Genomic DNA, 16,395 nt, shown 5'->3' with positions numbered 1-16,395 from the left:
CAGAAAACAAAGAATGATGATAAAACTCTGAATATCATATAAAATGTGTTCTCATTATGAACATTCATTTTTAATTAAGAATCAAGAGGACCTAGTTCTGCATTTCATAGATTTGTCAATATTGAAAATGAGGAAAATATCTAGAATTGTTTTTGATTGAATTAAGATTTATATAACTATGTATGTCTTAATTACTTTAAATCAAATTTTATATCTTATTAGAGGGGAAGGGAATTTCTCCTTCTACATTATATCTACGGAAGTTGGTTATATTTAGCTGAGATCATGGATGTTTTAGCTCTAATATTCTTGTTCCCTTTCACTTTTCTATGAAGTTTTATAAAGTAAGAGTGTATAGGCAGAGATGAATAACATAGAAACCAAGGAGAAAACATTTCTAGGTAGGTAGAATTTGCCACACTGAGAAATATTGCTGAAGATACTGGGATGTATAATCTTAAAATGAATTGCTTGAATCCAAAATATGGGCACAGCTCTCAAAGCCCATTTACTTATTTCCTTTGTTTCCAGGCCTCTTTCTTTTTCCAGAGGTGTCCAAGCTACATAGAACTGGAAATCTAACAAGTGTCTCAGAATTCTTCCTCCTGGGCCTCTCAGATGATGCAGAACTGCAGCCTTTGCTCTGTGTCCTGTTTCTGTTCATGTACCTGGTCACCATGCTGGGGAACCTGCTCATCATCCTGGCTGTCACCTCCGACCCTCACCTCCACACTCCCACGTACTTCTTTCTCTCCAACCTGTCTTCGGCTGACATCAGTTTCTTCTCCACCACTGTTCCCAAGATGATTGTGGACATCAAAACTCACAGCAGAGTCATCTCCTATGAAGGCTGCCTGACACAGATGTCTAGTTTGATCCTTTTTGGGTGTATGGATAGTACGCTTCTGCCTGTGATGGCTTATGACAGGTTTGTGGCCATCTGTCACCCACTGCACTATACAATCATCATGAGCCCACGTACCTGTTGCATCTTCATTTTGGTGTCGTTTTTTGTTAGCCTTTTGGATTCCCAGATGTATAATGTGACTGTGTTACAACTTACCTGCTTCAAGGATATAGAAATTTCTAGTTTCTTCTGTGACCCTTCTCAGCTGCTCAACCTTGGCTGTTGTGATACTTTCATGAATAATGTAGTCAGCTATATTATCATTGCCATCTCTGGTTTTCCCCCTACCTGAGGAATCTTTTTCTCTTACTATAAAATTCTTGTCTGCATTCTGAGAGTCCCCTCATCAAGTGGGATGTATAAAGCCTTTGCCACCTGTGGCTCTCACCTGGCACTGGTATGCTTGTTTTATGGAACAGCCCTGGGGGTATATCTCAGCTCAGCCATCTCCCTTCCTCCAAGGAAGGATGTAGCAGCCTCAGTGGTTTACACTGTGGTCACCCCCATGCTAAACCCCTTCATCTATAGTCTGAGGAACAAAGACATCAAAAAGGCTATGTGGAGGTTCCTCAGCAGAACAATCTCAGCTTAGGACCTGGCCACCCATTTGAGTGTAGGCTAGAAAACTCAGCAAAACAAAACCTGGAGATTTAAAATTCTACCTTTCTTATGCCATCAGTTTTGCAACTCTTATGACCTTCATGTCTTTCTTTGCTTTCCACCTGAATATTGTTTCTGTTTCGGGATTAACATGACAGTGGGAGATAGAGGATCCTTTGTGTGTCATAATCACTTCTTACCTGGATTTCTTTATATCTATGGAGATTCTATAATTTATCTTTGGTGGCACAAACATCCTTGAAGAATGAATACTTCCCTTTCAATATATTGGAAATTTATGAGTTTTGCACAGCTGTTACATCGTTTCCATAGTAAATTCTGTATCTATGTTTTAAATCCACACATGCATTTATGGATGAGGAGGCATGTCACTGCTTCTCAACCTAGGCTTTTATCAAAAATATCTGGGAAGATTAAAAATACTGACTTTGGGTTTCACCACCAGACACTCTAACTGTGCTTGGTTGTGGCCTAAATATGAGTATTTTTCAAAGCACTCAGGTGGTTCTAGTGTGTGGCCAAGATGGAGACCTAGTGATGTAAGTCAGAATTTTCCTTTAAAAGTGACCTTTCTACTTTGGGTCCTAACTGCTCATGGACAAATGCTGAAGATCCAGAAGAGATCAGAGGTCAAAGGGTAGAAGGTATGAAGACTCTGCTGTAGTAACAAGCAATGCCTTTCCCCATTATTTCCAATAATCTTCACATGGTGTATCTACATCATATGCATGGACTTTGCTCTGGGGTGGGATGCTCAGAATCACTCTTCTATGTCGCATCTTGTGTTGATCTTACATTCTTTCAACATGATCTGTAAATATCTCTTTGCCCTAAATGCTCAGGTGATCCCTTTAAACCCCTCAAGCCCTTGGTAGAGTAGCTTCCTCCTTCACTTACGATGGCTATATTACTTCTTTTTCTTTCTTTTTTTTTCACCTTTCAGCCCTTCAGTAACTATTTAACCAACTCTCTGAGTTAAAGCTTTTCACTAAAATGATTAAATGCATTATTCCTGGATGACTGCCACTCAGCCATAAAAACTAATGAAATAATGCCATTTGCAGGAACCTGAATGGACCTAGAGATTGTCATATTGCATGAGGTATGAAAGAGGAAAACAAATATCATATGATATCACTTATATGAAGGATATATAAAAGGGTACAAATGAACTTATCTACAAAAGAGAAATAGTGTTACAGATGTAGCAAACAAATTTATGCTGAGTAAGGGGCAGTAAGGGATAAATTGGAAGGCTGGAATTGACATATGAAAGTGATGAAGTCACTCGGTTGTGTCCGACTCTGACGACCCTGTGGACTGTAGCCCACCAGGCTCCTCCATCCATGGGATTCTCCAAGCAAGAGTACTGGACATATAAACACAACTACATCCAAATAGATAGATGTTAAGAACCTACTGTATAGCAAAAGGAAGTAACTCTACTCAATACACTGTTCAGTTCAGTGCAGTTCAGTTCAGTCGCTCAGTCGTGTCTGACTCTTTGCAAAACCATGAATTGCAGCATGCCAGGCCTCCCTGTCCATCACCAACTCCTGGAGTTCACTCAGACTTGCATCCATTGAGTCAATGATGCCATCCAGCCATCTTATCCTCTGTCATCCCCTTCTTCTCCTGCCCCCAACACCTCCCAGCATCAAAGTCTTTTCCAATGAATCAACTCTTCGCATGAGGTGGCCAAAGGACTGGAGTTTCAGCTTTAGCATCATTCCTTCCAAAGAAATCCCAGGGTTGATCTCCTTCAGAATGGACTGGTTGCATCTCCTTGCAGTCCAAGGGACTCTCAAGAGTCTTCTCCAACACCACAGTTCAAAAGCATCAATTCTTCGGTGCTCAGCCTTCTTCACAGTCCAACTCTCACATCCATACATGACCACTGGGAAAACCATAGCCTTGACTAGACGGACCTTAGTCGGCAAAGTAATGTCTCTGCTTTTGAATATGCTATCTAGGTTGGTCATACCTTTTCTTCCAAGGAGTAGGCGTCTTTTAATTTCATGGCTGCAATCACCATCTGCAGTGCTTTTGGAGCCCCCCAAAATAAAGAAGTCTGACACTGTTTCCACTGTTTCCCCATCTATTTCCCATGAGTGATGGGACCGGATGCCATGATCTTCATTTTCTGAATGTTGAGCTTTAAGCCAACTTTTTCGCTCTCCTCTTTTACTTTCATCAAGAGGCTTTTTAGTTCCTCTTCACAATACACTGTAATGAACATATAGAAAACATTCTGAAAAAGAATGGATATCTGTATAACTAATTCACTGTAGTTTACACTTGAAAGTAACACAACATTATAAATCAACTCTACTCCAATAAAATTTTTTGAAAAAACACTAATTGGTTTTTCTTTACTTGACTGACTCTTGACTGATACTATAGCACTGGGTATAAAAATTTGCTCTTATGTACCTGCAACTGGAAGATGCAAAATCCTTCCAGGAAAGACAGGTGGAAGTCAAGTGTATGTCTTAGCTTTGGGTATGCAGCTGGAGAATAGGTGGTATCATATTCCAATTTCTGTGTGACTCCAATGATGCCTGAGGTACATTGAGTCACCCAAGTCTTCAAAATAAGTTTACCTTCTTTCAAGGGAGGACTTTTCCTTTTACTAGAAACAGCCTGGTTAGGACTTCACTTGATTACCATGCCTTCCTGTTCTCTGTCTCAATAATTACATCTTAGGTCTCCTATTGAGTTCAGCAAGACAAGTCAGTTCAATTCAGTCTGACTCTTTGTGACCCCATGGACTGCAGCATGCTGGGCCTCCCTGTCCATCACCAACTCCCAGAGCTTGCTCAAACTCATGTCCATTGAGTTGGTGATGCCATCCAACCATCTCATGCTCTGTCGTCCCCATTCCTCCTGTCTTCAGTCTTTCCCAGCCTCAGGATCTTTTCCAATGAGTCAGTTCTTTGCATCAGGTGGCCAAAGTATTGGAGCTTCAGCTTCAGCACCAGTCCTTCCAATGACTATTCAGGACAGATTTCCTTTAGGATGGAATGGTTTGATTTCCTTGCATTCCAAAGGACTCTCAAGAGTCATCTCCAACACCATAATTTGAAAGCATCAATTCTTTAGTGCTTAGCTTTCTTTATGGTTCAACTCTGACATCTGTACATAACTATTGGAAAAAGCATAACTTTGACGATATGGACCTTTGTTGGCAAAGTAATGTCTCTGCTTTTTATTGTTTTTAAAAATTTTTAAATTTTACTTTATTTTACTTTACAATACTGTATTGGCATTGCCATACATCAACATGAATCCACCACAGGTGTACATGAGTTCCCAATCCTGAACCCCCCTGCCGCCTCCCTCCCCATACCGTCTCTCTGGGTCATCCCAGTGCACCAGCCCCAAAAATCCTGTATCCTGCATCGAACCTAGACTAGCGATTCGTTTCTTACAAGATATTATACATGTTTCAATGCCATTCCCCCAAATCATCCCACCCTCTCCCTCTCCCACAGGGTCCAAAAGTCTGTTCTATACATCTGTGTCTCTTTTGCTGTCTCACATACACGGTTACCGTTCAGTTCAGTTCAGTTGCTCAGTCGTGTCCGACTCTTTGCAACGCCATGAATCACACCACACCAGGCCTCCCTGTCCATCACCAACTCCCGGAGTTCACTCAGACTCATGTTCATCGAGTCCGTGATGCCATCCAGCCATCTCATCCTCAGTCGTTCCCTTCTCCTCCTGCCCCCAACCCCTCCCAGCATCGGAGTCTTTTCCAATGAGTCAACTCTTCACATGAGGTGGCCAAAGTACTGGAGCTTCAGCGTTAGCATCATTCCTTCCAAAGAAATCCCAGGGCTGATCTGCTTCAGAATGGACTGGTTGCATCTCCTTGCAGTCCAAGGGACTCTCAAGAGTCTTCTCCAATACCACAGTTCAAAAGCATCAATTCTTCGCCGCTCATCCTTCTTCACAGTCTAACTCTCACATCCATACATGACCACTGGAAAAACCATAGCCTTGACTAGATGGACCTTAGTTGGCAATGTCTCTGCTTTTGAATATGCTATCTAGGTTGGTCATAACTTTTCTTCCAAGGAGTAAGCGTCTTTTAATTTCACAGCTGCAATCACCATCTGCAGTTATCATTACTATCTTTCTAAATTCCATATATATGTGTTAGTATACTGTATTGGTGTTTTTCTTTCTGGCTTACTTCACTCTGTAATATTGGCTCCAGTTTCATCCACCTCATTAGAACTGATTCAAATGTATTCTTTTGGACGGCTGAGTAATACTCCATTGTGTATATGTACCACAGCTGTCTTATCCATTCATCTGCTGATGGACATCTAGGTTGTTTCCATGTCCTGGCTATTATAAACAGTGCTGTGATGAACATTGGGGTACATGTGTCTCTTTCAGTTCTGGTTTCCTTGGTGTGTATGCCCAGGAGTGGGATTGCTGGGTCATAAGGTAATTCTATTTGCAATTTTGTAAGGAATCTCCACACTGTTCTCCATAGTAGCTGTACTAGTTTGCATTCCCACCAACAGTGTAGGAGGGTTCCCTTTTCTCCACACCCTCTCCAGCATTTATTGCTTGTAGACTTTTGGATGGCAGACATTCTGACTGGTGTGAAGTGGTACCTCATTGTGGTCTTGATTTGCATTTCTCTAATAATGAGTGACATTGAGCATCTTTTCATGTGTTTGTTAGCCATCCGTATGTCTTCTTTGGAGAAATGTCTATTCAGTTCTTTGGCCCATTTTTTGATTGGGTCGTTTATTTTTCTGGAATTGAGCTGCATAAGTTCTTGCATATTTTTGAGATTAGTTGTTTGTCAGTTGCTTCATTTGCTATTATTTTCTCCCATTCAGAAGGCTGTCTTTTCACCTTGCTTATAGTTTCCTTTGTTTTTTTTTTTTTTTTTTTTTTTTTTTTAAGGTTTAAAACCACAGTTTATTGTTTCACTGTTCTGGAGGCTAGAAGAAGTTTTAAATCCTGGTGTTGATAGGGCCACACTCCCTCTGAAACCAGGTTACAGACATCTGTCATGTTGAATTATGCCTCACTTTAATGAGTTCATTTTTTTTTTTGTTGTTGTTGTTGTCATTGTTTTTTATTTTTATTTTTATTTTTTTTATGACCCTGTATGCAAGACAGGAAAAAAGACACAGATGTGTATACCAGACTTTTGGACTCAGAGGGAGAGGGAGAGGGTGGGATGATTTGGGAGAATGGGAATTCTAACATGTATACTGTCATGTAAGAATTGAATCGCCAGTCCATGTCTGACGTAGGGTGCAGCTTGCTTGGGGCTGGTGCATGGGGATGACCCAGAGAGTTGTTGTGGGGAGGGAGGTGGGAGGGGGGTTCATGTTTGGGAACGCATGTAAGAATTAAAGATTTTAAAATTAAAAAAAAAAAATATAGTTTCCTTTGTTGTGCAGAAGTTTTTAATTTTAATTAGATCCCATTTGTTTATTTTTGCTTTTATTTCCAGAATTCTGGGAGGTGGATCATAGAGGATCCTGCTGTGATTTATGTCTGAGATTGTTTTGCCTATGTTCTCCTCTAGGAGTTTTATAGTTTCTGGTCTTACATATAGATCTTTAATCCATTTTGAGTTTATTTTTGTGTGGGGTGTTAGAAAGTGATCTAGTTTCATTCTTTTACAAGTGGTTGACCAATTTTCCCAGCACCACTTGTGAAAGAGATTGTCTTACTCCACTGTATATTCTTGCCTCCTTTGTCAAAGATAAGGTGTCCATATGTGTGTGGATTTATCTCTGGGCTTTCTATTTTGTTCCATTGATCTATATTTCTGTCTTTGTGCCAGTACCATACTGTCTTCATGACTGTGGTTTTGTAGTAGAGCCTGAAGTCAGGCAGGTTGATTCCTTCAGTTCCATTCTTCTTTCTCAAGATTGCTTTGGCTACTCAAGGTTTTTTGTATTTCCATACAAATCTTGAAATTATTTGTTCTAGTTCTGTGAAAAACATCGCTGGTAGCTTGATAGGGGTTGCATTGAATCTATAGGTTGCTTTGGGTAGTATACTCATTTTCACTATATTGATTCTTCCGATCCATGAACATGGTATATTTCTCCATCTATTAGTGTCCTCTTTGGTTTCTTTCATCAGTGTTTTATAGTTTTCTATATATAGGTCTTTAGTTTCTTTAGGTAGATATATTCCTAAGTATTTTATTCTTTTCGTTGCAATGGTGAATGGAATTGTTTCCTTAATTTCTTTTTCTACTTTCTCATTATTAGTGTATAGGAATGCAATGGATTTCTGTGTGTTGATTTTATATCCTGCAACTTTACTATATTCATTGATTAGCTCTCGTAATTTTCTGGTGGAGTCTTTAGGGTTTTCTATGTAGAGGATCATGTCATCTGCAAACAGTGAGAGTTTGACTTCTTTTCCAATTTGGATTCCTTTTATTTCTTTTTCTGCTCTGATTGCTGTGTCCAAAATTTCCAGAACTATGTTTAATAGTAGCGGTGAAAGTGGACACCCTTGTCTTGTTCCTGACCATAGGGGAAATGCTTTCAATTTTTCACCATTGAGGATAATGTTTGCTGTGGTTTTGTCATATATAGCTTTTATTATGCTGAGGTATGCTCCTTCTATTCCTGCTTTCTGGAGAGGTTTTTTTTTATATCATAAATGGATGTTGTCAAAGGTCTTCTCTGCATCTATTGAGATAATCATATGGTTTTTATTTTTCAGTTTGTTAATGTGGTGTATTACATTGATTGATTTGTGGATATTGAAGAATCCTTGCATCCCTGGGATAAAGCTCACTTGATCATGTTGTATGATCTTTTTAATGTGTTGTTGGATTCTGACTGCTAGAATTTTGTAAAGGATTTTTGCATCTATGTTCATCAGTGATATTGGCCTGTAGTTTTCTTTTTTTGTGGCATCTTTGTCAGGTTTTGGTATTAGGGTGATGGTGGCTTCATAGAACGAGTTTGGAAGTTTACTTTCCTATGCAATTTTCTGGAAGAGTTTGAGTAGGATAGGTGTTAGCTCCTCTCGAAATTTTTGGTAGAATTCAGCTGTGAAGCCGTCTGGACCTGGGCTTTTGTTTGCTGGAAGATTTCTGATTACGGTTTCTATTTCGGTGCTTGTGATAAGTTTGTTAAGATTTTCTATTTCTTCCTGGTTCAGTTTTGGAAAGTTGTACTTTTCTAAGAATTTGTCCATTTCTTCCACGTTGTCCATTTTATTGGCATATAATTTCTGATAGTAGTCTCTTATGATCCTTTGTATTTCTGTGTTGTCTGTTGTGATCTCTCCATTTTCATTTCTAATTTTATTGATTTGATTTTTCTCCTTTTGTTCTTGATGAGTCTGGCTAATGGTTTGTCAATTTTATTTATCCTTTCAAAGAACCAGCTTTTGGCTTTGTTGATTTTTGCTATGGTCTCTTTTGTTTCTTTTGCATTTATTTCTGCCCTAATTTTTAAGATTTCTTTCCTTCTACTAACCCTGGCATTATTCGTTTCTTCCTTTTCTAGTTGCTTTAGGTGTAGAGTTAGGTTATTTATTTGACTTTTATCTTGTTTCTTGAGGTATGCCTGTATTGCTATGAACTTTCCTCTTAGCACTGCCTTTATAGTGTCCCACAGGTTTTGGGTTGTTGTGTTTTTATTTTCATTCATTTCTATGCATATTTTGATTTCTTTTTTGCTTTCTTCTGTGATTTGTTGGTTATTCAGCAGCGTGTTGTTCAGCCTCCATATGTTGGAATTTTTAATGTCTCTGCCTTTTAATATGCTGTCTAGGTTTGTCACAGCTTTTCTTCCAAGGAACAAGTGTCTTTTAGTTTCATGACTTCAGTCACCATCTTCAGTGATTTTGTAGCCCAGGAAAATAAAGTTTGTCACTGTTTCCATTGTTTCCCCATCTATTTGCCATGAAGTGATGAGACCAGATGCCATGATCTTAGTTTTCTGAATGTTGGCCTTTAAGCCAGCTTTCTCACTCTCCTCTTTCACTTCATCAAGAAGGTCTTTAGTTCCTCTTCGGTTTCTGCCAAAGAGTAGTGTCATCTGCATATCTGAGATTATTGATATTTCTCCTGGCAATCTTGAATCCAGCTTGTGCTTCATTCAGCCTGGCATTTCACTTAATTTACTCTGCATATAAGTTAAATAAGCAGGGTGACAATATACAGCCTTAATGTCCTCCTTTCCCACTTGCTTACCATGCCTCTGTCAGAATATTTACATCTTAGGGCTCCTATTGCATTCTGCAAAAGAAGTATCCATCACAAATTGAGATGTCACATATTGTTTTTGTGGTAGTAATCTTGGCTGACTGAAAGCTGTGCAGGCCTACTTTAGTTACTTTCCATTTTACCACTTAAGAAAATAACCAATCAACTCTACTGACGAGAGACTTTGATATTAAAGAATATACTTGAAAAAAGATAAATTCTTAGTTGTTTAGGGAAAGAGATATCACCCCCAAAAGGTTACTAAAATGACTAAAATACTATATCTGCATATCCATTTAAGCTAACCTAAGTGACAGTCAAAAAATCTTGAAAGAAGCCAAAGTAATGCTACGTTGTGTGTGTGTGTGTGTGTGTGTGATTCTGTTTTCTGTTTATTTTCTGTTAAACTTCTATCACTCAGTTTCTTATTAGATCGTGTTAAGTTCTCATAGCAAATGAATATAGGGCATTTTAAATCCATAAATATTACAAGAGAAAGTATACACTTGAATAGTAATCCTAGGTGTTCTACAATATTCATGGAATGATTTTCTGCAATGCTCAAAATTGATAATATGTCAGAAAAGGAATTCTGCTTGGATGAATTTAATGTATTACATTCCACAGAGAAAAGAAATCTTACATTCCATGTCTTTCACTGTCTGACTGATTTCACCTACCATAATGACCTAACAGAAACAGAAGAGATTAAGAAGAGGTGGCAAGAATACATAGAAGAATTGTATAAAAAATTCTTAATGACACAGATAACCACGATGGTGTGGTCACTCACCTAGAGCCAGACATTCTGGAGTGTGAAGTCAAGTGGGCCTGAGGAAGCATTATGACTAACAAGTTAGTGGAACTGATGGAATTCCAGCTGAGCTATTTCAAATCCTAAAAGATGACACTGTTAAAATGCTACACTTAATGTGCCAACAAATTTGGAAAACTCAGCAATGGCCACAGGACTGGAAAATGTAAATTTTCATTCCAATTGCAAAGAAGGGCAATGCCAAAGGATGTTCAAACTACTTCACAATTGTGCTCATTTCACATGCTAGTAAGGTAATGCGTACAATCCTTCAAGCTAGGCTTGAACAGTACGTGAACCGAAAACTTCCAGATGGACAAGCTGGATTTAGAAAAGGCAGAGGAACCAGAGATCAAATAGTCAATACCCATTGGATTATAGAAAAAGCAAAGGAATGCCAGAAAACTATCTACTTCTGCTTCATTGACTACAATAAAGTCTTTGACTCAGTGGATCACAACAAACTGTTAAAAATTCTTACAGTGAGGAAATGCCAGACCACCTTACCCGTCTCTTGAGAAACCTGAATGCAGGACAAGAAGCAATAGTTAGAACTGGACATGGAACAATGGACTGTTTCAAAATTGGGAAAGGAGTATATCAAGGTTGTATATTTAATTTATATGCACTGTGAACATCATGCGAAATGCTGTGCTTGTTGACTCACAAGCTGGAAACAAGATTGCCTGGGGAAATATCAGCAACCTCAGATATGACAGCAACCCAACACCACCCTAAATGCAGAAAGCAAAGAGCCTCTTGATGAAGGTGAAAGAAGAGGAAAATGAAAAAGCTGGCTTAAAACAAAAAATGAAAAAGCTAAGATCATGGCATCTGGTCCCATCACTTCATGGCAAATAAATGGGGAAATAATGGAAACAGTGACAGATTTTCTTTTCTTTGGCTCTAAAATCACTTCCTACAGTGATTGCAGTCATGAGATTAAAAGATGCTTGTTTCTTGGAAGGAAAGCTATGACAAACTGAGATAGCATATTGAAAAGCAGAGATATCACTTTGCCAACAAACATCCACATAGTCAAAGCTATGGTTTTTCCAGTAGTCATATATGGATGTGAGAGTTGGACTGTAAAGAAGGCTAAGCACTGAAAAATTGATGCTTTCGAACTGTGGTGTTGGAGAAGACTCTTGAGAGTCCCTCGGACAGCAAGGAGATCAAATCAGTCAGTCTTAAAGGAAATCAACACTGAATATTCATTGGAAGGACTAACACTGGAGCCAAAGCATCAATACTTTGGCTACCTGATGTTAAGAGCTGACTCATTAGAAAGTACCTTGATGCTGGGAAAGATTGAAGGCAACAGAAGGGGATAACAGAGGATGAGATGGTTGGATGGCATCACCAACTCAATGGACATGAGTTCATGCTAGCTCTAGGAGATGGTGAAGCACTGGGAAGCCTGGTGTGCTGCAGTCCACGAGGTTGCAAAGAGTTGAACACGACTGGGTGACTGAAAAACAACAACACCTGGGAAGCCCCTGATCAAATCTGCTGTGTTGCTATTTGGTCATAATGATAGGAGGCATTGAGAACTGGGGAAAGAACATGACATATGTCACATTTTATGGTGCAAACATAACTACCTTGGTTTCCTTGTCTCATGTCCTATAAATTCGTCTTTGTCTTTGACCTAGAATCTTATTCCTAGATCTCAGTATGAAAGCATTTCAGTTTAGTGATACATTTTTGCCACGAACTAAATATTTAAATGCTACAACACCTAGTGACTTCCTCTCATATCCACCTGTGCATATCTGCTATGCAATTTCCCTTAAAAATATCCTCTGTCACTTATTTATACACGGTTGCATAACATTCTTTCCTTCATATCCAATCTGATATGGTTTAAGTTAAAGTTTTCTTCATGTCACTTAAGGACAAAACAACCTCTGCATTTCTCAGGAGAGCACTCTCTGTCAGGAAGATGGCATGGACAGAATTGAGAAGGTTACATCCCAACACTCTCCACATACATCCCACTTTATCCAATAGCAAAAATGGGTAAGCCAAATCCATATTTTATTAAAGTCCTCAAGGGCTGAGACCACAAAGAAACCAAGAGAAAAAATATCCAGCTTTGAGTGGATTCCATTTGAATTACCAGAAATCAGATACATGTGGAACATAGCATGTGGAAATTTGTTACATCTGTTCATGGAACAGCTGCAGGTTGTCCAGACATTGATGGAGGGGCTCTCCTAGTGTATCAGAAACCAGGGGTCTACTTGAGACTGCATGACCTGAAGTTGTAGAAGTACCCAGGGGAGAGGAAGGTCTACCCATTTCTAGTTTTTTTCCAGGAAATTTTTGTTGAGAGCATGTTGGTGCAATGAATCTGGGAATATACTGAAAAGTAGATGGGCAAGACCTGATCTTGGAAGGGTTTGTTGCACAGGGTCCTTATAGAGGATGAGGCCTGTGTGGTGGGCAGGATCTGAGATGGTCTCACTTATCCCACCTCTTGGTTTTCATTCCATTGTATGTTTCCTCCCATCAACTGTGAACTAAAGTAAAGAGATAAAAGCATGTTATCTTTACAGACAATTATTAACTCTGAAAATGGCAAGTGCATCACATCATTGGTTAGACCTCTTGCTACATAGATTTCATAATTGATAAAAATGGATTTCAACATATCAAAACCACACATTGAATGGATAAAATTGAGAAAAAAAAAGTCTGACATTATGTTAAGATCCTGCAAGTTGGAGGTAAGAAGCAACAGTACATGAAATTTCCTCTTGAGATGAAGAAAGACCCAGACCCTTCCCAGGACATTCACTTTTCTCCTTTTCCTGTTTTGTTAGTATTAACAAGTCTCCAGAGAGAGGGACAACATGGACCAACTGGCTAATGATGAGCTTTGGGCATTGAGCCCTAAGGTCATACCTTTGTCAATAATTGGTCAGTGTCTCTAGCTTGTTATGTTGCCAGTTATAATATTGTGAGTCCATACCTGTTTCTCCATCTTTTGTAGGAACCTGCATTAGAAGGTCCAGCCTGAGTCTGTCTCCCTGTCCGTCCTGCGGAGGGACCCTGAGACTTCATCACACACCACGCAGGAGAGGGGCAGTGAGTCTGTGCTCTTTGGTCATGTTCCAGCAGAGATGCAGCCTAGCCCAGTAAGTCCTGAGGGAGACAGTGATTGATGAATGACAGGAGTTTGGGGAGCATGATTTTATGCACAACATGGCAAACATGACATTTGGAATAGATAGGTGGGAGGGCACCAGTATACAAATTTCTGATTAGAGCCCTATGACACTTATGTTCTTGTGTGTGAGAACTCTGATTCAGAGTTCTGCTTTCACCATCACTGGTGTGGCTCTGCCTGGTATGCTTCCCACCAGAGCAGTGAATAGATCTCTGTAAACTTTCCCACTTCCCTCCCCTGGTGGTTCAGAGATTAAAGCGTCTGCCTGCAATGCAGGAAACTTAGGTTTAATCCTTGGGTCAGGAAGATCCCCTGGAGAAGGAAATGGTTATCTAGGACTCTTGCCTGGAAAATCCCATGGATGGAGAAGCTTGGTAGTTTACAGTCCATGGGGTTGCAAAGACTTGGACACGACCAAGCAACTTCACTTTCACTTTCAAACTTCCCCATGAGCACATCAGATAATTCTGCAAGTGCTGATGAAGATGGTGAGGAGGATGACATTAACCATAATATCAGGTACTGCTACGTAAGACTTCATAAGTGTCAGGCTCTGAGGTATATGTTTTATGTTTCATTTTTTATTGCATCTACGTCAAATTATGGTCTTCCCAGGTGGTGCTAGAGGTAAAGAACCTGCCTGCTAATGCAGGAGACATGAGAGACTTGGGTTCGATCACTGGGTAGGAAAGATCCCCTGAAGGAGGTCATGGCAACCCACTCCAGTATTTTAGCCCAGAGAATTCCATGGACAGAGGATTCTGGCCGGCTGCAATCCATGGGGTCACAAAGAGTCAGATTCGACTGAAGTGACTTAGCACACAGACAGGCACAAAATTACAACTGCCTACATTATTATTAATAAGAGAAAAGAAGCACAACATTTTATGTCGTATGTATCAAGTCATGAGTTAGAAAGTGTTAAAGCCAAGTTGAAGCCAGTCACTCTAGAGAGAATGACTCAAGACACAAGGAATCTGAGCGGTCTTCCTCTTGCCACCCAGTCAGTCAGTCACTTCCCTGTGAGTCTGGGCAGAAGCTCCCTGCTCACTGTGCCCTTCCCCTTGGAGTTTTCTGGAGGACACATTGGAGTTTACTAGGTAGCACTTACTGCATCAACTATAGGAAGGATGTCTGAAATCACAGACAAAAGTCATAGAAATATTTGGCACCTGAAACTTCAGGGTGGGCTTCCCTGGTGGCTCAGACAGTAAAGAATCACCCTGCAGTGAGGGAGACCTGGGTTTGATCCCTGGGCAGAGAAGATGGCATGGTAATCCACTCCAATATTCTTGCCTGGAGAATCCACATGACAGAGGAGCCTGGTGGGCTACAGTCTATGGTGTTACAAAGAGGCAGACATGACTGGGTGACTGAGCACAGCATAGCACTTCAGCATAGATCTCTGTTTACTCTGTCCCTGGGTTTCAGTTCACATGTCCACTTTCTCCTCTGTACTTAAAATCAGTTTCCTCAATCATGAAAGGAGACACAGAATCAGAGCCTTGTGATCCATTCCTACTCAGAAAAATGAAAACAGTTCAAAATAATGTATCCCAGATGTATATGTTGTTAAATCTCTGTACTTCTGCCAAACACTTTCAGGAAGTCTGAAAAGAGTGAAGTTTAGGGTATGGGACTGAGAGAAGAAAAACTTAATTTTCAGTCTTCTATGCTGCACTCATTCTCAGTGTGTTATGGGAAATTTTTTAGGATCTGTGAGATTTAATCATGTCAACTGAGCTCATTGTTCACAGACAGAAACCCACTGAAGTTGGATTAAAATAATAATAATGCTTTGTGTAATATTTGTATGATGGGCATACGAGAAGGGCAAGTTCCTTTTTTGAATTTTTTTTTTACTAATAATGACTATGCTAATTTTCGTGTTATCAAATTTGAATATCTGTTGATCTGATGCTCTGATCCCTGACAGGACATTTTTTTTTAAATTTTTTATTTTTACTTTATTTTACTTTACAATACTGTATTGGTTTTGCCATACATTGACATGAATCCACCACGGGTGTACATGCGTTCCCAAACATGAACCCCCCTCCCATGTCCCTCCCCATAACATCTCTCTGGGTCATCCCCGTGCACCAGCCCCAAGCATGCTGTATCCTGCATCAGACATAGACTTGACTCGTTTCTTACATGATAGTATACATGTTTCAATGCTATTTTCCCAAATCATCCCAACCTCTCCCTCTCCCTCAGAGTCCAAAAGTCCGCTCTACACATCTGTGTCTCTTTTGCTGTTTTGCATACAGGGTCATCATTGCCATCTTTCTAAATTCCATATATATGTTTTAGTATACTGTATTCACCCCCCAGAATTCTGGAAATAAAAGCAAAAATGAACAAATGGGATCTAATTAAAATTAAAAGCTTCTGCACAACAAAGGAAAATATAAGCAAGGTGAAAAGACAGCCTTCTGAATGGGAGAAAATAATAGCAAATGAAGCAACTGACAAACTAATCTCAAAAATATACAAGCAACTTATGCAGCTCAATTCCTGACAGGACATTTTATTTTTGTTTACATAAGCACATTCTTCATAGATGAAGAGAAATGACTGAGACTCATTAATTTCTGATTCCCCAGAGACTCTATCTTGTTGACACAGAGACGGCAACAAGAATAAAATAAATCCAG

General features: G+C 39.6%; 1 protein-coding gene across 1 annotated transcript; it reads left to right on the top strand.

Annotated features, from left to right (window-relative positions):
* LOC106502295 (olfactory receptor 7E24-like) lies at positions 663-1,199 on the top strand. Its single transcript, XM_013965138.2, has one exon. It carries the CDS (start codon positions 663-665, stop codon positions 1,197-1,199), a length of 537 nt encoding a protein of 178 aa, XP_013820592.2.

Source organism: Capra hircus, chromosome 7 (assembly GCF_001704415.2).
Source record: "Capra hircus breed San Clemente chromosome 7, ASM170441v1, whole genome shotgun sequence".
In the NCBI taxonomy this organism is placed as follows: domain Eukaryota; kingdom Metazoa; phylum Chordata; class Mammalia; order Artiodactyla; family Bovidae; genus Capra; species Capra hircus.
Note: the sequence above shows the minus strand (reverse complement) of the source record. Positions and strands in the feature narration are given on the sequence as shown.